Source organism: Lepisosteus oculatus, chromosome 7 (assembly GCF_040954835.1).
Source record: "Lepisosteus oculatus isolate fLepOcu1 chromosome 7, fLepOcu1.hap2, whole genome shotgun sequence".
NCBI lineage: Eukaryota > Metazoa > Chordata > Actinopteri > Semionotiformes > Lepisosteidae > Lepisosteus > Lepisosteus oculatus.
The window spans coordinates 5,084,020-5,104,762 of NC_090702.1; the positions used below are offsets into that span (position 1 = coordinate 5,084,020).

The following is a 20,743-nucleotide window of genomic DNA, read 5'->3' on the forward strand; positions in this document are numbered from 1 at the left end:
CTTCTGCTCAATATATATTAGAGGCTGCCATAAAACCGTAGTGCGTTTCGTAGAAAAATGCGACACATTTAAAATTTGGCTGGATGCTTTCAATTTGCACCTTTTTTCAACTTTGTGTTTAGCTTCATAACTGGCTTCTGCTGAGAACCCACAAAATAAAGAGCTAAGTGGAAAATATTTTCTCTTATTATGTGGGTTTACAAATGCACTGTATAAATCACCGGATGTCAGGCAGCCTTTATTTTAGGTTGCAAGATGCCTGAAAAATGAGTTTTCCTAAAGGCAGGGGGATGCAGAGATCTGGTATTCCCGGCTCTATGTTTGCTCATTTTCTCCCTCTGCGAGTCTCTCATTCCGTCACAGGCTTGCCTCCTGCAAGGCAGTGCTAGATTATGCTGTCTTAGCAGTACAGCTATAAATAGAATCTTTAGTGCATTAGGACAGTGATGTCACACAGGCCTCGAATTCACAACAGTCTCACCTGTAACCGAGGCACGCTCTTTTCTCCACTTCTGGAGTCTCTCAGCTGGGACTCTTTGATTATGTTAGGACCTAAAGAGAACTGAAATGAGATGCTCTTATGCTGCTGGTGGTGCCTAAAGTCAGAATGTTTACAGTTAGATGGCCGGAGGGAGAACAGAGTAGGCTGTGAAGCCACTCCTCTAAATCAATGGTAGAGATCTTTGCACTGTTATCTGAGGTCTGGTATTCAATCTAGGTCTTTTCTACTGTGGTTATCACCATCTTTGGATATGTTGCCTTGTTTTTTCCATGTTCTCAGCCGAGTTCTGCTTCCTGCATCACACCTGTCTTTGTAATGCAGATTTGCCGGTGTCCATTATTAATAGTGTTGTGGTAAAATGGTTGAATGGTCTTAAACAAATGTTCTGGTACATGTCAGATGTCTTGGGTTTGTTTTAGTTAATGGGTTTTTTTTTCCAGGCCTTCATTGAATGTCAATTGCCGTTTTCCTTCTTTTTGCAGTGTAAAAAACTCAAACTACTGTATCCCGTCATATCCTCCATATAACAGCTATGATTACCCAGAGCCAGGAAGACACAATGAGCTGCCTGGCCTGTGTGGCCTGTGTAACTTGGGGAACACGTGCTTTATGAACTCGGCAGTCCAGGTAGGTGTTTTGGTCTTTAAAGCCTCCGAGTTTCTGACTTAAACTGCTACAGTTCTTACCTTGTTCGGGGATAGAAACCCAAAAACGGTGATAATTCATTGTAAAATAGATGCAGAAAATGTTTGAATTTTTCATATTTACTTGACAATATTCTGTGGTCATCTAGCAAAAGTAGAATGTTTATGTTGGAATTCACTTATTAAATGTCCTTGAAGGAAGAAATTCTTTAGGCCCAGGAGGGATTTGCTAAATTACTTGGTTTACTTGTGATTATGCCAGTTTTATTGGCATAATATATTAAAACATTCAGCAGGCATAGGATTTTCCTGGAAATTTAGACCAAACCAGACTTCCTGGAAAGTCTATCACATTTGCCATTGAACTGTAAATCCCTTCAGCGTGAGTAGAATTCAGCAGATTTCTGAAGTTACCAGATAATTACATTTGAACTACTGAAGTAGTAGCATGTTTTATATTTACTGTAGGTGGCAAAATACATCCAAATGTCTCATTTTAGTTTTCGTGCTTATGTGTCTTCCTTTTCTGTGCGGACATGAGAAATACCGTAAATCTCTTTCTAGGGTAGAAAGGTATTTAATTCGAGCTTTGGTGCAGTGTGTTTGTTGCATTGCAGAATTATTTGATGTCTTTTCTCACCCTGTTTTCTTTTGTTTCTGTGCAGTGTTTAAGCAATATACCTCCGCTCACTGAATACTTTTTAAAAGACAAATACCAGGAAGAGCTAAACATCGACAACCCTCTAGGAATGCGAGGCGAAATAGCGAAAGTGTATGCCGAGCTGATCAAGCAGATATGGTCAGGAAAATACAGCTATGTCACTCCAAGGCCTTTTAAGGTGCTTTGTTCTTTTCTGTTAATATAATGCTTACCTTAGAGGTTGGAATTTATTCCGTTTTGTTAGGTGTTGACCCAAGGGGTATTATCCAGTGTATTGTGTTGTGTTTATTTTGTGTTTTGAATTTGCACTCATGTTACAGAGGATCAGATTATACAGATCCAACACTATTATTATGAGTAGTAGTAGTATTCCTTATATAATGCTTTTCTGGACACTCCACTCAGTGTTGAAGCCAGTTCAGAGATGGGGATTATTAGGAGGCCATGATTGGTAAAGGCCAGGGGGAAACTGGGCACCAAGGTCCCCTCCTCTTTTTGAGAACTTTCTTGGGATTTTTAATGACCAGAGAAAGGACGCCACAGTGCCTTTTTACAGTATGGTGTCCCCAACCCGAATATTGTACGGGGATGTTGGAGTGAAACACGCAATACTTTCCAAGTGGACATATCACAAATATATAACCCTTGTTTGTTTTGAACACTCAACAATCCAATCTGAGAAGTGCCGTGTTGTAGTTTTTGGAATTCCTGGTTAAGTGTCAAGTAGCTGATAGAAATGAGTACATGAGCACACAAGTGTATTATGGGAAACAAAAAAAAAATAGCACTAAAATATAATGGCCAAGTAAACATCTTTTCATTTACAGTAGCTTGTTTCATGAGTTTTCAAAGTGAATGATTTACCTGGGAGGCTTCATCAGCTCTGCCAGTACAATTATATTGGCTGAGGACCTGCGATGAAAATGATTACAGATGTGATGTGTCCAGTTGCTTGCTTGGGAGGGGGAATACCGTACCTGGTTTTGAATCACCTCACTCGATCCTGTCCCGATGAATGCAGGCGGAGACTCCTTCAGGTGGTCTTGCAATTGTTTCACATAGTTTGCTTCTGATGTTCCTTCCAGACGAATACTTTTGTTTGCATAGGTTTTCGTTCGGAGAGTGTCACACGTTTCCACTTTTCGTTTACCACACCTAGCTTGTAGGGTCGGTTCTCATGTTGGCATTGAAAATACACCCAGATCGGTGAAAGCAAACTCGGCATTTTCATTGCAGACTCAAGTTGGCGGGTTTGCACCTCAGTTTTCAGGATACCAGCAGCAAGATTCCCACGAGCTCCTGGCCTTCCTTCTTGATGGATTACACGAAGATCTTAACAGGATAAGAAAAAAGCCCTACATCCAGCTCAAGGATGCAGAGGGGAGGCCTGATAAGGTGACCTTATGTAAAATATTTTCATTGTATGTAACATACGGTGCGAGGGCTCTGTGGCTAAGAATCTGCGCCTGTGGCTGGAAGGTTGCCGGTTTCAAAGAGGAATCCTGCTCCCTTGGGCCCCTGAGCACGGCCCTTAACCCCAGCTGCTCCAGGGGCGCCGTATAAATGGCTGACCCTGTGCTCTGACCCCTAGCTTCTCTCCCTGTCTGTGTGTCTCATGGAGAGCAAGTTGGGGTCTGCGAAAAGACAAATTCCTAATGCAAGAAATTGTATAGGGCCAATAAAGTAAAATAAATAAAAAGGTTGGTAATTACATTCCGTGTGGTTCTACAGATTGTTGCTGAAGAAGCCTGGGAAAATCATATAAAGAGGAATGACTCCATCATTGTGGATATATTTCATGGGCTCTTCAAATCCACGCTAGTCTGTCCCGTGTGCGCCAAGGTCTCCGTGACCTTTGACCCTTTCTGTTACCTGACACTCCCTCTGCCCATGAAGAAAGAACGGACTCTTGAAGTCTACCTTGTGCGATTGGATCCCCTCGCAAAAATAATGCAGGTACAGTTGTACACCTTCCGGTCTTAATCTTGATAAAATGTTTGCAGAGTCTTTAGCCTGTTGTGCTGTTGCTGTATAATAAATATGTGGCGATTTTGGAATATTTTTCTTTCTCCTTCATCAATTCACCCACCATTAACTAACTTCTTGAGCACCCAGTGTCTCTCATCGATCTACCGTTACTAAATTAGTGCTGTAAAGGATGCAACTGTCAATAAAATATAGCAATGGAAAAGACTGAAGAGGAAGTGAGAGATTATCTGTTAACGCAGTCTGTTTTCTTTTGAAATCTATTCTGTCAATTGGATCTGAAGATGTTCTTTGTAGGCAAGAAGAAACCGTTTTTTAAAACTGTCCTGCACTTTCTGGCTAAAGCTTATTAATATATGGTAATGCTTCATCAGGCATAAATAGACATAATTCTTTTTCTGTTTTTTTCTTTTTAGTACAAGCTTGTGGTACCTAAAGTTGGGTACATTTCTGACCTCTGCACTGCTCTCTCAGCTTTATCAGGTGTACCTTCAGACAGGGTAAGAACTGGCATTTTTACTCTGGGTGAAATAAAGTGGAATTGGAAACCACCTCTTTTTAATGTAACTCTGCCATGTTTCCTTCTAGATGATTGTAACTGACATCTACAACCACCGATTTCATAGAATATTTGCTATGAATGAGAATCTAAGTAGCATCATGGAACGGGATGACATTTATGTGTAAGTATGGGAGCTTTTGTGCTTTATTAAGGAATTAAAGGCTACTGCTTAAAAATTAGGAATCGTATATTAAAGAAAAGGGGATCTGACGCCTGTGTGTGTAAAACTGCATCAGCCATAGTGTGTTCTGCGGATTTTCTTGTGGTTATCAGCTTAAGATGTGCAGTTATTTGATTTTGGTATTTTAATGCCTGTGCACATTTTACGGTAGCTCTGACAGAACAAAAGGCTGTTCTTTAGAGAATGCTGACTGTTTCAGATTTAGAATTTACTACTTTGGATTTTAATCATCTGTATCTCATAAAGGAGCTGTTTAATTGCTGCCAGATTTGGAAAACCTTCAGCTCCTCACGGATTAGGAGAATAATGCCTTCGTCTTTCGTTCACATTGCTGTTTTTTTTCCGCTGAAGGGGTTAGGCAAGGGAGGAGGGAGAGAGGGAGGGAGAACTGCAGTTTTGCTGTGATGGGTTGGTGCGTTTTTCCCGGTTATGTATTGTTTGCGTTGTGCGACGAGATGAGTGTTTTGTTTTTTCTTGTTCTGAAATGCTCTGTCAGCGCGATTTCTTCCAAAGTTTTTCTTCTTTGTAGCTTTGAAATAGCCATCAATCGGGCCGAGGACACCGACCACGTTGTCATCCCTGTTCATCTGCGGGAGAAGTACCGACAGTCAGGCTACAACCACACCAGCTCGCCTTTGTTTGGACAGCCATTTCTGATCACTGTGCCACGCCACCTGAGTGAAGACAAGCTCTATAATATGCTGCTCATGAGAATGTGGTGTGTGCCTACTGGATCTTATGGTTATTGCTGATAGTAATTCGTTCTCCACCATTGTGATCAAAGGGTTGGTGGTATCATGCCTTTTATGTACTTTTAGGTCATTCTGTCAGATGATCATTTTTCTGGGGGTGGTTAGGATTGCTGCCTCACAGCACTGGGGCCCCGGGGTTCAATTCCGGTAGGGCTATCTGTGTGGAGTTTGTATGTTCTGCCCAAGTTTTTTGTGGGTTTCCACCAGAAGCTCCAGTTTCCTCCCACAGTCCAAAGACATGCTTGTAGGTTATTTGTTAAGCGCCTTGGTGCAACCTTGTTGTGAAGGCGCTATATGAGAAAAAATTGAATTGAATTGAATTATTTGGCTTCTGGGAAAATTAGCCCAGAAGCTTATTATGATTGATGATTTTTGGAAGATTAGTTCAGACTGGCGTCCCATCCAGGGTGTACCTGGCCTTGTGCCTGTTGCTTGCTGGGATAGGCTCTGGCTCTCCCACAACCCTGAAATAGAAGAATCAGTTAGAAAATGGATTGATGGATTATTTGTCTAGAAGTAAATAGATGACTTTAGTCTGTAATTTAAACACCGATAATTTATATACAATGTTTGGTGAAAAGAAGAAGGATTTATTTATTAGTAAATGTGGTTCTTGAAGTTCTTATTTGGAGCTTATCATTAACATATTGCGACATGTTGCAGTTTCTAATATTCTGAAGACATTGATGAAAAGAAAAGCAGCCATGTCGGGTCAGAAAACCAGGATCAAGACCACAAACAATAAACAGAAATACAAAATTGCAAGATTTTCTCGGTAGATGAAAGGTTATGCAGACTAAAGCAAAAAAAGACATACAATATGATACTACAACATGAGGCTGTCAAACTTCACAGTACTTCATTCTCTGAAGAGAACATTCTTGTGCCCTAAAAATTTGAAGAAACTCCCAAATATGCTCGTCTATAGCAGCTGTGAGGCACAGAAGTTTGTAACTCAAGCTTCAGTTAACTTTCCTCTTCTTTTGTAAACTTTAATGTCTCAGCATTATTTGATTTCTTTGCGATCGAGAAAATTTTAACTTTGTCTGACACAGACGTTTCGTTTGAAACCATCCAACAGTCATCATAACATCGCTGGATCATTCCATTTAGTTGCAGAAGCACTGAAAGCCTAGCACTCGCTCAAACGTAGCAAAGCTGATTTCATTGGTAGCCAAATACAGAAACGCAAAAAAAATACAGAATTTCACTTTCAGCAGTTTTCCGACATCTTTGGGGAACAAATGTGAAAGAAAAAAATTTTTTTATCAGCGAATACAAGTGACCCCATTCACATTTCCAACAAAACATTACTAGATTTTATTGTAATTATTCTTAGATAACAGTAAACTATATGAAATTTTATAGGAACAGATTATTAATGTTGGGGGGAGAAAAGCAGACGTATTGGAAGGCAGCTGCAGTTGCAATTTTGGACATTTCTGGTGAATACCGGGCATGGGTAATGCCCGGAATATTTGTTTTCAAGAGATTGTGCTGTCAAACCACAGCTCAAGCTGTTCTGTCAGGGACGGCCTGAGGCGTGGCAGCGAAGTTTTAAAGAGAGGAATGTGTTTTTGTTACAGCCGCTATGTTAGAACCTCTCCTGAACACGAGGAGGTGGAAGAGACCTCTTGTTGCAAAGACCATGGAATCAACAGCAATGGCACTAATGGTTTACTTGAGGAAGGCTCTCCGAGTAAGTGCTCTTTCTCTCTCCCGTTCAAGCTCCATTCTGAGTGGAATGGTTCAGTGTAACAAGTCTTTTAAGTTCTCTGACTTCTTTTTTTGCACTGCCTGTATGCCGACTGCACCACATCCCTCATGATTTGTAGGGCTGAACTTGTGAGGTTGTACGGCTTTCGTTTTGTTGTCTGAGCTTCTATTCTGTTTAGGTAGTGCGCTTAACACCTCTCTGTACCTAGGTACCTCTGTACCTAGACGTGTGACCAGAGACCAGAGATCTGGTATTCAGGGGCTGTGCAGCCATTGTAAGGCTGAAGTAGAAATTCAAGAAATTTAAGAAAAAATTAAAATGTCCTTGGAATGGTTTTGGGTAATTGAAACCCATGAGCCAGGTATTTTTTTTTTTTGTTGTACATTTTAGGACATTGGAACAATTGTAAATGAGAGGAAGCCATTCGGCTAATCTGGCCTGTTTGGTAATTAGTAATTAATTGATCCAAGGATCTCCTCCAGCTGTTTCGTGAAGGAAGGAAGGGTTTCAGCTTCAAAATCAAGGCTGTTGAGCCAATTCCATACTCCTTCAGGGTCCTGTTGTGTAATATTATTGAACGTGGTTCAATTTAGAATGCTTTAAACCGATTATTTGATGAGAAAATCCTTCAGTTTTGTTAAATACCAGTGGGATTGTTTGCAGTACATCAAGACAATAAATGCAGGTGGTAAATGGAATCCAAAAACAGAAAAGACTTTCTGTTCTGAAATCTGGAACCTTGGGTAAATGGCAAGGGGAACATGGTTTCAGGTGTTTTAATAATAAAAAAGAAAAATCGCCAAAAAAAAAGATCCTGAAACTTAATGAGCACTTTTTTCGCAACACATCAAAGAAAACACCACAGAGAGAAACTATATTCACTATAATTATCTACTGTAATGGTGGAAATTCTTGCATTTTCAGAAAATGATCTAAAAAGGGCAAACTATCTCTAATATCTTTAATGTGTTTGTGTCATTTACGTTAAGTCACAGGTCATCATGCTCTTTTCTCTTTGACTTTTACTCATTACTTACACCTTATTTACTTATTACTCCTTCAGTAACACTTAATCATTCATGACCCAAGAACTCCAATTTTGGAGTTAGACAGTGATGAAGCCAGAATGAAATTCAGTGATGAAACCGGAATGAAGTCTTATGTATTATGGATCTTGCAAAGGCTTGGGTCTCAAGAGATAACTTGTCGTCTTCTCTGTTTATCGCCACATTTTTATCCATACCCCTTCATTGGCAGTACCTAAACTTTTGTTGTTGTGCTGCCAGGAGCTTTTTTATGTTTAGAGTTGGGTATTAAAATTTAGAGCTGTGCTAAACACCTGCATTAAGCAGATGTGAATCTACAGGTAGCTCATGGGTGAATTTAGAGGTTTGGTTCAAGATGTGGTAATAATACATTGTCATCCACAACTAAATCAGAGCTGCTAGTACTGTATATACAAAATGTGTTAACAGTATCACATATTTGGATTCCCAAGTGGTTCCATAGAATCTGCCAGAGTGGTTATTTTGGTATTGGCTATATGTCACAAAATAAATGTCCAATAATGTTTTGCAAGGCATACACTCAGTAAAGAGACTAGAAACGCAAACAATAAGATATTTGAAAGCTTTTGTTTTCCTGCAATATTTTAAATGCATGTGCACTTTCCTTTTAATGCACAATAGAGATTTGCTTCGAGTAACTCCTGTGAACTGTACTTTTTGGGGTGTTTTAAGAACTTTTTTAAGTTCATTTGAGTCATAATTAGTTTTTTTTTTGCTGTAATCAAAGCATTTCAAAGCTTCAAAGTTTTTCTCCAGCCTTTATCTCATGACTGTTAAAAGGAATATTGAACTACGTTTCCCTGTTTCCGTTGAGACTGGAACAGTCAAAAGATTAACACCAAGCTAGAGTGATGTCAAAACCTTTTTTTCTGCTTTTATGCTGCATGTCTGTAAAGAATGATAATTATATATCATTTATATTATATTATTTCATTTTCCAAAGTATAGGTGTTTGCATCCAGCTTCTGAGGGTGATAGTTACGCTGAAGTTTTTCTTTGTTTCTTTGCTACTGTTGACGTATAATGGAAATGACACAGAAAAGACTGATTCCCTGGTCAAACTGCAGGTGAGATGGAGACGGATGAACAGGATGACGAATCCAGCCAAGATCAGGAGCTTCCTTCTGAAAATGACAACAGCCAATCGGAGGAATCTGTAGGCGGAGACAATGATTTGGAGAATGGGATTGGTCCAGAACAGATATGCAAAGGCCAACAGTTCGTGGGGCACAAAAAACGACTTTTCACATTCCAGTTTAATAACATGGGGAAAACAGACTTCACCTACATCAAGGAAGAGCCCAGGCAGATTAGATTTGATGATGGGCATCTTCGACTAAGTGGTGAGTGTGTTTTTTAAGTCTAAAATTAAAGATGATGTTTTGGTTTTCCAGGCTTAGGTGAAACTTTAAGTAAAAGAAAATGATATACAATGCCTTATGTTCAAACTTCTTTTTCAGACCGAAATATCGGGTAATCAGGAATGCTGTTATATCTGTGGGCAGGTTGGATATGTGATTAATTCCTTGTGGGAGGAGAATAAGGACTTTGATGTTTTAACACCCTGTCAGTGTTTGTTTTTTAACTAGACATTGCTAGCCATTTGTCCAGTTTTCCTTGAACTTCACAGTGCTCAGCATGAAGATGGGATTGCAAGCATGTGAATAGCATCAGGGAAATCAGGTCCTGACTAGGTGGCACTGCATTAATGTTATATGAGCCCTCACATCCAAAAACTGAATCGGATATCAGCGTGGCCCTGGAAATGGCCACTGTCGCAAATTGCGCCTTTGGGCTCGAGCAGAGATGCTGTGATTTACCTGATCCTTCACCTCTTCATATAGCCAGAAAATAAGATCAGGAGATTTTATAGTCAACTGAGCCGGAATGCAATGGTCTGTGCTGAGTATGTGCCATCCTACCTTGAGAGTGCCACATTGCTACAAGGGTTTGACAGGCTCTGCCAGGAGCTCACTATATCATTCGTGTCTCCAAACCGTGTGGACCAGCTTCTTCAAGGAAGCCTGGATCTCTCAGGATTGAAGCTGCAAAACCTCAGCAAACATTAGGAAACCAAAATGCAGGACTGCACACAGCATAAATCGCACTTGGTGAATGCCTGGGCTCGGATGTGACACTGTAGTGGGTCCACAGTCCCAGGGACAGTGAAAAATGTGTCTTCGTCCGCACGCCTCAAAGAGGATGGAAGGAGTTTTGTATGGGGAAGATCAAGATCGAGCTTCGCATTGTCATGGTCGGCAACTTTGGATAGGTTGTAGTGTAAACACTATAAAGAGTGCTCCATGGAATTTTTTGGGGGGAGTTGCACTAGATACCCCTCATTCATTAATGGTTGCCTAATCAGCAATCACTTTAAAAGGAGTTTGTGTGGCCGACCTGTGGTAGTGAGAGACTGTTCCGGTTTTCGGGAAGTTTCAGAAGAGATGGAAAACAGTTTATAGACAGCAGTGACCGTTTCCAGTAGCAGGGAAGTCTGCCGGCACTGAATAGGAATTAAGGGCCAGCAGCTGTATCACCCTGCAGCTCACAAGTTACAACCCGCTGAAGCTCAGCAAGTGTGCACCTGGTCAGTACCTAGATGGGAGACCTCCTGGGGAAAACTAAGGTTACTGCTGGAAAAGGCATTAGTGGGGCCAGTAGGGGGTGCTCACCCTGCGGTCTGTGTGGGTCCTAATAACCAGTGTAGTGAGGGGGACTGCAAATATACTGCAAAGAAGACGCCGTTCTTCGGATGAGACTTAAAGCCAAGGTCCTGACTTGAAGATTAAATATCCAAGGGTGAAAAGATTAGGAATATTAACCCCAGTGCCCTGACCAAATTTCCCTCAGGCCTTTACCAGTCATGGTCTCCTAATAAACTCAGATATCTCAGAATTGGCTTCGTTAATCTGAGTTTACTGGTGCACTTTGGCTTTATTCTTATTCTTATTCTTCTTTTTGACTGCTTGATAATTCAGTGTGCTGTTAATACATGTCTAGAGGCATGCCAGCCAATATCCCATTGTGTTCTTGATGTAGTATGCACCAGTTTCTACAGCACCACGTATTTGGTAGTGCTTCCTATACTGCCAAATGTCCTTGATCTGCGTAATCTGTCAATTTCAAGTTAATTAAGTGAATGGACACAGATTTGAATGCGAGACCTTATATCTACACCCCACTCTTTTCTTTTAACAGATAGGTCATATCTTTCTTTGGACTGGGAACCTGAAATGAAGAGCAAATACTTTGATGAGTGTGCAGCAGAGGTGAGCACGGAGAACCTGACATGTGCTCTGCGGGAAAGATTTTCATTTTCTCTTTAATCAAGAGGCCTACTGTCGCAAAGGTTCATTAAGCTATAATTTAAAATGGCAAAAAAACACACACCCCAGTCAGCACACCAAACAATATGAAAGTTCCTAAGATGGGCTTATTTTTGTGTTTTTCCGGCAGTGACATTGTACTGTAAAATTAAAGGAAGTCTGTTTTATTTTTCTTTGCTGAAAGGACTTTGAGAAGCACGAAAGCATGGAATACAAGCCTCAGAAAAAGGCCTTTTTCAGGTTGAAAGACTGCATCGAGCTTTTCACTACAAAGGAGAAACTAGGCGCAGAAGATCCGTGGTGAGTTCAAACTGCGCCGTGTAGATTTTGACATCTCCGTCGTTCCTGTCATATGGATTTCTTCAAAGGAAAAATAGGAACTATTACAACGCACGTTTAGTGTTGATTAGCTGCATCTGTTAGCTTTTTTACAGTACTTCCCCAGTCCTGTTTTTTTTTTCCCATATTATGTTGTGAAGATCTTACTGCAGATTTTAATGCAATCCAAAAGGTAGTAGTTAAGAGACTAGTTTAGTCTATGTGACATAGACGGTTATTATAGATAGCCTGAAAATGACACAGACACGACTAATTCTCCAGTCAGGCTGCAGGTGAGATAGTGAGAACCTCACCTCTGGACCCCGCAGGGTGAGAGCTCATTAGTAGCCACTGTGTCTTATTTGGTATGTAACGTCAAAAGCTAGTGGTATTTTCTCTAGTAAAACCAACATAGTTGCCATACAGCCGCGTGAAAGCGACTTATCCCTGTGGGACATACGTTAGCTTTCTGAGTTTTGAGTCCACTCCAAATATAGAGAACACGGCTCCTGAGGAAAAATTGCTCTACTAGACGGTGCTCTACTAGAAGGCTCCACGGCCGAAACGTTGTGTTTCTTCTTTTTTTCAGCTTGTAATAAACCTATTGCTTGTTCCTTTACTAAAAGCTGCGTCAGCCGTAACAAACAGGAATTCTGCAGCTTTCAGGCTTGGATTTGCACCCTTATCCTTTTTGTAACTTAGGGGAGCAGTACTACATCACATATTGCTGGTTAAAACATCTCCAGTGGCTTCCTTATCTTATATCACGAGTTAAATTGCAGGTTATATACAGGGTGACACGAGGGGCGCGTGTTATAAGAAGCACATTGAATTGCTCTGTTGGGTGTGTTATGTTTGGAGCGCAGTCAATACGTGCGCACTAAATTCAGAAAGCTTTCGCAGGGCTATATGGCAAATTTGTTGCTTTCCCTAAAGAAAATAAGGCTGCGTATGTCAATCTGAGTTCTTTTCTGTCATGAGTGGAATGAAGGCTAAATTAAATTCAGCCTTATTCTTTTAAAGGTACTGTCCAAACTGCAAACAGCATCAGCAAGCCACCAAGAAGCTGGATCTATGGTCCTTGCCTCCTGTGCTGGTGGTGCACCTTAAGCGCTTCTCCTATAGCCGCTACATGAGGGACAAGCTGGACTCCCTGGTGGATTTCCCTATAAGGTATTGAACGGGAGACAGTTCTCTTTTGTTGTATTACAGTGTGGGTTTGATGCAGATCTTTTGGAATTAAAGTATGGCATGAAGCTCGTTTCTCTCTCATGACTGATTGTCCGCTAGAGTTGCAGTTTTTCAGTTCACCTGGCACCCTGGCAGGTATTTTACTCAAGTAAACATAAAGACTGTATTACAAAAATTATTGTATAAGTGTGTATCGGGCTGAATGCACAAGAAATCTTACTGTGACCAAAATCTATAGTAGCAAATACCCCTTTATGAAATAACCATGTTTTAATAGAAGCCAAAAAGAAATGAAACACAAAATGGTGGTACATATTGGTTTATAGATAGTTTTAACACTCGTTTTTATTCCTACACAGTAATTTGGATATGTTGGAGTTCCTGATCAACCCGAATGCTGGTCCTTGTCGTTATGATCTGATTGCTGTTTCTAACCATTATGGAGGAATGGGTGGTGGACACTGTAAGACCTCTTCATTTCAAACTTTTTCGATTTTTTTGTTTGCTTTTCAGATAATCTGGTATCATCACTTTTTGATTTCATTTCCACAGACAAGATTATACATTGTGTAAAGGTCACTATCAGTTTCAAGTGTGTTCTGACACAATCTTCTATATGGTACCTAAAAAAATAGAATACATATGTGTTTTGGGTATTCCTGTTTTTGTTGGTATAGACAAGTAAGTTTAGAAGTGTAATACTGTTGGAAGAATATTGTAATAACTTTAACTGTAGAGATGTGTAAGTCTTAATTAGTTAAGAACAACAGTTGCTAATCATTTTGCATTCCTGGAAAAAACAAATGTATTGCTATTTAGCTGATTGTTATTCCCGACTACCTGACATTACACTACAAAATGCTAAATACACACAGGCTCAAGTTATGCATTTCCACAGTGTAGGTGATGCAGCGGTTGATAGAAACATAGTTTTCAGGTTTTCAGCACTGTTAGTTCAGTTTGTGCAATTCATTTACCCTCTGATTACTAAACATGCCAAATTCAGTACATAATAGTAGAATTCAATTTTCTGCATTTCCAAATTGTGATGTACAACTAGTTCCAGACATTCATTTCAGCAGTTTGTGCAAAACCCTGACTCCGTTCACTAAACACGAAGTGTAGACGTTGCTGTGGTTGAATATCAGCCTTAGTTACCGTGGTTCAGCTCTTGATTCAGGCTTTGCTTTGTGTCCTCCATTTTGATTGTCCTTGGCATTTAACCTCAGAGAACTGAAGTACAGGGGCTTGACATAATACAATGAGCACCCCATCCCCCCAGAAAATAAATTTTCCAGTTTCCCCCCAGTGCGTCCATGTCCGTGATGTAAGCATCAGTCTTTTCCAACAGCAGCTTTTGCATCAGGATCAACATGAGTGTTGCACATAGCCAAGCTATCACATATTCTACCAGATACTATTTTACTATAATAGCGTCCTAATCTACAGTAGTCAGTCACTAGATGTAATTTGTGCCCTTATCTAGGTTGCCTGTAACATAGGAAGAACTGAAAGATGTGCTAACTATTTGTTTTTATTTCAGATACTGCTTTTGCTAAAAACAAGGATGATGGCAAGTGGTACTACTTTGATGACAGCAGTGTTTCACCTGCATCTGAAGAGCAGATAGTGGTAGGTTTCTGTTGGGTTTCCTTACATAAAAGGCGAGATAATAGATTTTTTTGGTTGTTTCACAAAGCCCCAGATGGGACATGCATTTACAAGGTGAAAATGCACTCAGACGTGAGAATAAAGGGAGATCATCACCAAGTGCCACTAGGGGGTCATGTCACTAGTTAACTGCAATGGAGAATCCCTAAGCAGCAGTGCTTATTGGAAAGCAAGCTTCTGGGAGTAGGATTGCAGTACATTGGTCTTATCCATCCATCTTACAACTGCAGAGCCTATCCTGGCAAGCAGTGGGCGCAAGGCTGGATACACCCTGGATGGGACATCAGTCCACGACAGGGCAGACATATACAGATCATCACAGACACACACACACTCTAAGCTACCGGCATGCCTTTGGACTGTGGGAGGAAACTGAACTACCCAGTGAAAACCCACGCACAGACAGCGAGAACATGCAAACTCCACACAGATAGCACCCCAGATTTGGAATAGGGCTCCAGCATTGTGAGGCAGCAATGCTAACCACTGCACAACCATGCCATTCCTAGTTGGTCTTAGCTTTTAGCAAAATAGTGATTCTTGTAGTGACGTCAGCGATAGATGCTGCTCCTCTGACTGGTGCTACTTTTTTGCACCATGGGTCTTTCGATATGTCCAAAAATGCCTGGCTTTGATGGCTAACTGTGTCCAGAGATCTACATATCTCACTCTCCTCTGTTTTTAGGGAATTTGGGTTACAGTTGCCTCGTGACACAACCCAGGCCCACACTGCAATTATGGAAAAAATTGCCATGTGACTAGCAATGTGAAAATGCACCGTAGCAATTTCAACACTCCCGACCAACCCAATACGTTTTCTGGTCAAACTAACCAATGGACTCATATCAGCCAGTATGGGGTGTAACTTCCATTGATAGGAGTTTCCCTTTAATATCCTATTTATTGTCGGTGTAATACACGATTCTTGATAAATTAGCATCACGTGAAATAGGTAAACATTCACTTTATCCTGAATTTAAGATTTAACATGCATAAAAACAAGGTTTTGGCGATTTAGTATCCAAAGTGCAGTCTCTAGCATACAACAATACCTACAATCCCTGGGCCACTTCTCTCACTAAACCAGCATTCCCGCCTCTCGCTCCTCCTCTCTCCCAGCCTTTGTTCTCCCGCTACATTACCTTTGCTTACTGCCCTGTCTCTCTCACACCTGAAGAAGGCTGACGCAGCTACCCACCTAAACAATACCTGTTTCCTGTACTTTGAGGGGAAAAAAATCTGTCAAAAAACTAATGTTTTTTTTTTTGTGCGTTTGTTTTAGTCAAAGGCTGCTTATGTGCTCTTCTACCAGAGGCAGGACACGATTAGTGGCACTGGATACTTTGCACTAGACCGCGAAGACCAGCCGGCCCCCCCAGTTCTGGGCGCCGCTGCTCAGAGCGACGAGGACCTGAACGACAACGAGAACGAGAACGAGAATGACAACGACAACGACGAGCACGATCTCAACAACGAAATCTGTATGCACACCAACTGAGGGGGTGGGAAGGGGGGCCTCCGGAGCTACAGTCGGAGAATGCCCCTCCCACCCCCCTTCCTCCACCGCCGGGAGATATCTGCCCTGACGCCGGAATGTTCCCTCAACAGTGCGACAAGCCAAGAGACACTGAGCAATCTGGGCATTCGGGGTGCCCGTTCCTGTTTCGCTTCCCCCCTGATTTTAGAATGCATACGTTTCTTTTCAATAGTGGACAGATCGTCTGCATCAAGATGCGCTGATAATGATAGCCCGCAGAGCACTTACAAACACACAGGGTGTACGCTGCATACATCTCTGTCTCCGATTCAAAGATGGGGGCAGGTTTGTGCGTTTCTCCCCCCACCAGTGTGATTATTTTACAGTCTCTAGGGGAGGGGCAGGTGTTTGCATATTGCTTTTTTTATTTTTGCCTTGTAAATACTCCAACTGAGCACTGAGAAATGTTCTTACTTACTGTGGTGAAACTGCTGGACTGTCAAACAGAAACTAGATTTGCACAATCACCCCATTTGGTAGGTAATCCAGTGCCACGCGTACTGCAAATGTTTTACACTCAGAGGGTTTTCACCCACCTTCAGGCTTAGTGCTAAGGAAAGCTGCCTTTAAACTGTAGTAGAAAGTGTGCTTCATCGGACACTGCTGCTCAGTGCTGTGTTGTGTATGCTACTACAGTTGTGTTCTTTTGTATAAGCTGCTGTTATAACTGAAACAAATTCCTCTACCCAAACTGGCCCCTTATGCCCGGTGTACTTTATACATACGTAGAAGTTGATTCTGCTACATACAGTATATGACACCCTTGAGGTGTAGCGAAATAAATGTGGTTAATCCAAAATGCTCCGTTACCCTTATCCCTCAAAACATTCAGCGTAGAGGCTTTGAGATTATAAATGGTGGTGATATACAAGATTTTTTGTTTTGCGATCCTACTAGAAGTCACCAAAGCCTTACTGTAATCTCAGACCATAGCTCTTGCATTGTGAAAGTACCATCCGCATGCTCCGTTGCACACAAATCTCATTTAGCTCCATATTTAGTATCAATTAGTCATGAAATGGAGGTCCAGGATATTGGTAATATGTGTGAAGTGTTATCTGTTTTGATTTATGCCTTCCATACATCTGTAAGTCTAGATCTTTTTTTTTTGGGTGGGGGCTGGATGGACAGTATGTGGAGTTTGGGATTTTATTGCCTTTATTAGTAGCTATACAAATGCTGGGGTACTGTTAATGTATCTTATACCTAAGTAAATGCTTTATTGTAATCCACTTGCAAGATTCTGAACAGTGATCTTTGTTGGGAGGGAATTCAAATATTTATCTGACTGAGTGAGATGTGAAATTCAACAGGCTATAAATATTGTATATAAAGAGTTCACTCTGTGAGTGCGCCTTTGGTAAATTAATTTATTTATATGTTAGCATTAAAAAAGCAATGTATTTAAACTGGGGAAAAAGTAAGATGTATGGGATATAAGGCTTTGCTCTGTAGCTCATAAGTCTTGCCAGTGTTCTCTTCCTGGTGTTTTGAGGATGCTGTTTGATTTGGAAAATTTTGTATAGTTAATAAAAAATTGTCCCGCATGACAGGGGTGGCATATTTTGGCTGCACTTGAGTTCACTTGGGTTTACATTTGAAATGTGCATGTTTATTTATATACAGACTTCAATAAAGTTATGCAAAGCCTTGCTCCTGTGTGTTTGTTTATTTGCTTTTATTTACTTATTCTTTTCCCACAAACCGTAAAGAATCTTTCATTCCAAAAAAAAACCAAAACAAAAAAACGTGGTTTTCTTTAGAAAATCTTGGTTGGTACAGAGGGGTTTCTCTGACGGAAAACCAAATCCATTCTGAGTTTAATTAGCCAGATCACTATTCAAGTATTCAGTATTAAGCATGTATTTTTGCTGACCTTGCATTTATTTAATTTGGTTTAGAAATGTGAAATAGGATTGTCTCATGTTTACCGCTGACCTGATGTACAGTAAAGCAGTACTCATGGTAATCACTTTCCTACTATACATTTCAGAAGCATTTGTTTTTGAAAAGATGGCCGGTTTATTGTTGAATGGTTTGTAATATTGTACCTGGAAAGTACAGTGTGTGTGATAAGTTCCAACGTTGCCTTCCTTTGGACATTCGCATTATGTTGTAACAGGTGATGGTTCGTTCCTGAAAGGTAAAGAAGAGAAACTCAAAGTTTCTGCTGTTGGGCCTTCTTCAGGTGTGAGGGAGAGAGCGGAAAGTAGCAAATGAACTACAATTATCCTTAAACTTGGACTACACCTTTGCCTTTATCTCGACGACAGACGCATCTCTTTCTAAATCCCCTCTATGCATTTGCAGAATGAATGAATGATCTGTTCTCCTCGACTTCATGTGTCCCCTACTGTCCCTCTCTCCCTCGCACCTGAAGAAGGCTCCACAGCTGAAACGCTGTTTTTCTTTTTCTTTCACCATGGAACAAAGCTTTACCTGTTCCTTTACAGCCTACGCATGCTCATGCGGCTCCCTACTGGAAAGTTAGCTTCGCGATGCGCAAGGCAATCTGTGACTTGTATGACTTCAGCCCATACCCAGTACAGATTTTGTTTTTGAGAGACACGGAACCGAGCTTGATTGGCTACTTTCACAGGGATCATTAAAAACAGAAGAGAGGTCCCTGTATGCTCAGTGAAGCTATTAATCTGGGGATTAAACAACAAACATGACTTTTCTGTTATATAAAAAAACAACCTGCTACTGTTTTAGCCAAACCAGTGTCTGAGCTGATGCCCTGAGTTTCCTTCTTTGTTTTGTGTGGGCAGTATTGCACTGAAGCACACACTTCCAGTACAGAGGGCAGCCTTTCGCAGGCTCACCAGATGTGCTGCAGCTGGTCACCCTGAGCTGTGCCTGACCATTGAGTGATGTTCCCAATCGTGGCTATCGCGTTATTCCAGTCTTTTAGTTCCACCTCCTTTTCTGTGAAAGACCATCCGACACGTGGTGAGTGGGGTGCAGACCAGAGCACCTCCCAAACTAATCCGCTCTTTCACTCTGAGTGAGTTAACCAGCGTGGCTGTTGGGACCAAATTAGATCCTAGAGCCGAGAGATGATCTGAAAGCTATCCTGCCTCTTTTGAAAGACATGGACAGCAGTGCAGGTACCCATGGTATTCCTTCATCATATCATGGTGCCACCTCTACTGCGTGTCACTATTAAAATCTTGAGCTTCCGAGTGTTCCATGAGATGCATAGATGGATGGCACTTTCAAGAGCACCTTGATTGTTCTGGCTTAAGGTAAGGCCTGGAAAGGATCTTGAAAAAAGCCTCTTCTCATCCATGACATTCCTGAGGTCAGCGCATTAGGGCACAGGTTGAACTTGAGTTGTTTATGGACAATAAACGCCCTGTACTTCACTAGGTATTTTTAAACTCTTTGCACCTTTTCTTACATGCATATGTATATCTTTTGTTTATGTCACAGTGTCCTGGTGTGGAAAATGCAATTTTGCTTATTCTAAATGGAGGTGGGGAGTGTTGTGCTAATTTGTCTCTCCTCAGACTTTAAAACTTTCTCTGTCTGAGCAGGTGCTAATCTTTTCTCTGCACACAGTGTGAAGAAAATAAGAAGCCATACCAAACAAACTAGCTACAAGACATGTGCTGTTTTACTATTACTTACTATTTTATCCCTCATTATTGATACTAGTATTTAATTATATATTTATCAATTATTTACTCCTTCGATTACTTCAATTAGTTTGACCACATGAGAAATCCAGTTTTACACTGAAAACCATTTTTTAAAAATCCAACAAAATATTAAGGTAATGAATCAATTATCTTTATATTTCAGATAATTAAATATAAATCAAATATCAGCATATTGTCACCTATTCAAGCTTGCTGTGATTGCTTTTTCAGTAAGATTAGGCAGATTAGAAAATAAACAGATTAACCAAATTATCTGAAGTAGTTCATTTGATGGGTATACAACATTTGAATTTCTTGAATACATCTCCTTTGTAATTTCTTCTGTTCAAAACGAAAGAAATTTGATTACTTGCTCTGTATGTGGCTTGTCTCTTTTTCCTCAGAGAGTTACAGCTTTTTTTCCTTGAACTTTTCTAAAACTGTTCTAACTAAAACACTGGACAATTTTAACGCCTTTCTGAGTATGATGTAGTGAGAGCATAAAGATCAATTGGCGAAACAGTTATTAGGGCTGCTGCTCACTGTTCATGGGTCCTCAGTTGGATTCCAGACAATGGTCTGTGTGGAGTCTGCATGTTCCTTCCTTCATGGGTGATGGACTGGCATCCCAATCAAGGGGTAGTTCTGATTTACACTCTATTCTTCTGAGACAGGCCCTGGGTTGTCATAACCCTTATCAGGACTGGGCTTTTGTTTTCGTATAATGACTAAACGGATAATTCCTGCTTCGTCTGTTGCGTTATGTTAATACAAAGATGCAGACGATCCCCTTTGGAAGCTGGCTCATTGAGTTATAGATGAATTAACAGTAATAGACAAAAATATATGGTACGGCTTTTTTTCTATCCAAATTTCTGCAGTATGTTAATTTTCATAAGAAAGGGTTCACGCATGCATCTCTACCTAACGTCCCAGTTGCTTATGCGTCCTTAAAGGCACCGTATGTGTGTTGTACTGTATCTC

The 20,743-nt window shown here is 40.8% G+C and overlaps 1 protein-coding gene across 5 annotated transcripts in view; it reads left to right on the top strand.

Annotated features, from left to right (window-relative positions):
• The window catches only part of LOC102689806 (ubiquitin carboxyl-terminal hydrolase 15), a 40,470-nt gene extending 22,703 nt beyond the window's left edge, over positions 1-17,767 (top strand). For all 5 annotated transcript variants that reach the window (XM_006633818.3, XM_015353289.2, XM_015353291.2 and 2 more), the window contains 15 exons: positions 985-1,129; positions 1,812-1,985; positions 3,044-3,202; positions 3,539-3,763; positions 4,210-4,293; positions 4,382-4,476; positions 5,066-5,254; positions 6,875-6,987; positions 9,140-9,415; positions 11,271-11,341; positions 11,583-11,698; positions 12,740-12,889; positions 13,267-13,370; positions 14,451-14,539; positions 15,861-17,767. In XM_006633818.3, the coding sequence (XP_006633881.2) occupies positions 985-1,129; positions 1,812-1,985; positions 3,044-3,202; positions 3,539-3,763; positions 4,210-4,293; positions 4,382-4,476; positions 5,066-5,254; positions 6,875-6,987; positions 9,140-9,415; positions 11,271-11,341; positions 11,583-11,698; positions 12,740-12,889; positions 13,267-13,370; positions 14,451-14,539; positions 15,861-16,076 (2,206 nt within the window). In that variant the 3' untranslated portion in view covers positions 16,077-17,767. The remainder of the gene's footprint in view (positions 1-984; positions 1,130-1,811; positions 1,986-3,043; positions 3,203-3,538; positions 3,764-4,209; positions 4,294-4,381; positions 4,477-5,065; positions 5,255-6,874; positions 6,988-9,139; positions 9,416-11,270; positions 11,342-11,582; positions 11,699-12,739; positions 12,890-13,266; positions 13,371-14,450; positions 14,540-15,860) is intronic.
• The last annotated feature ends 2,976 nt before the right edge of the window (positions 17,768-20,743 follow it).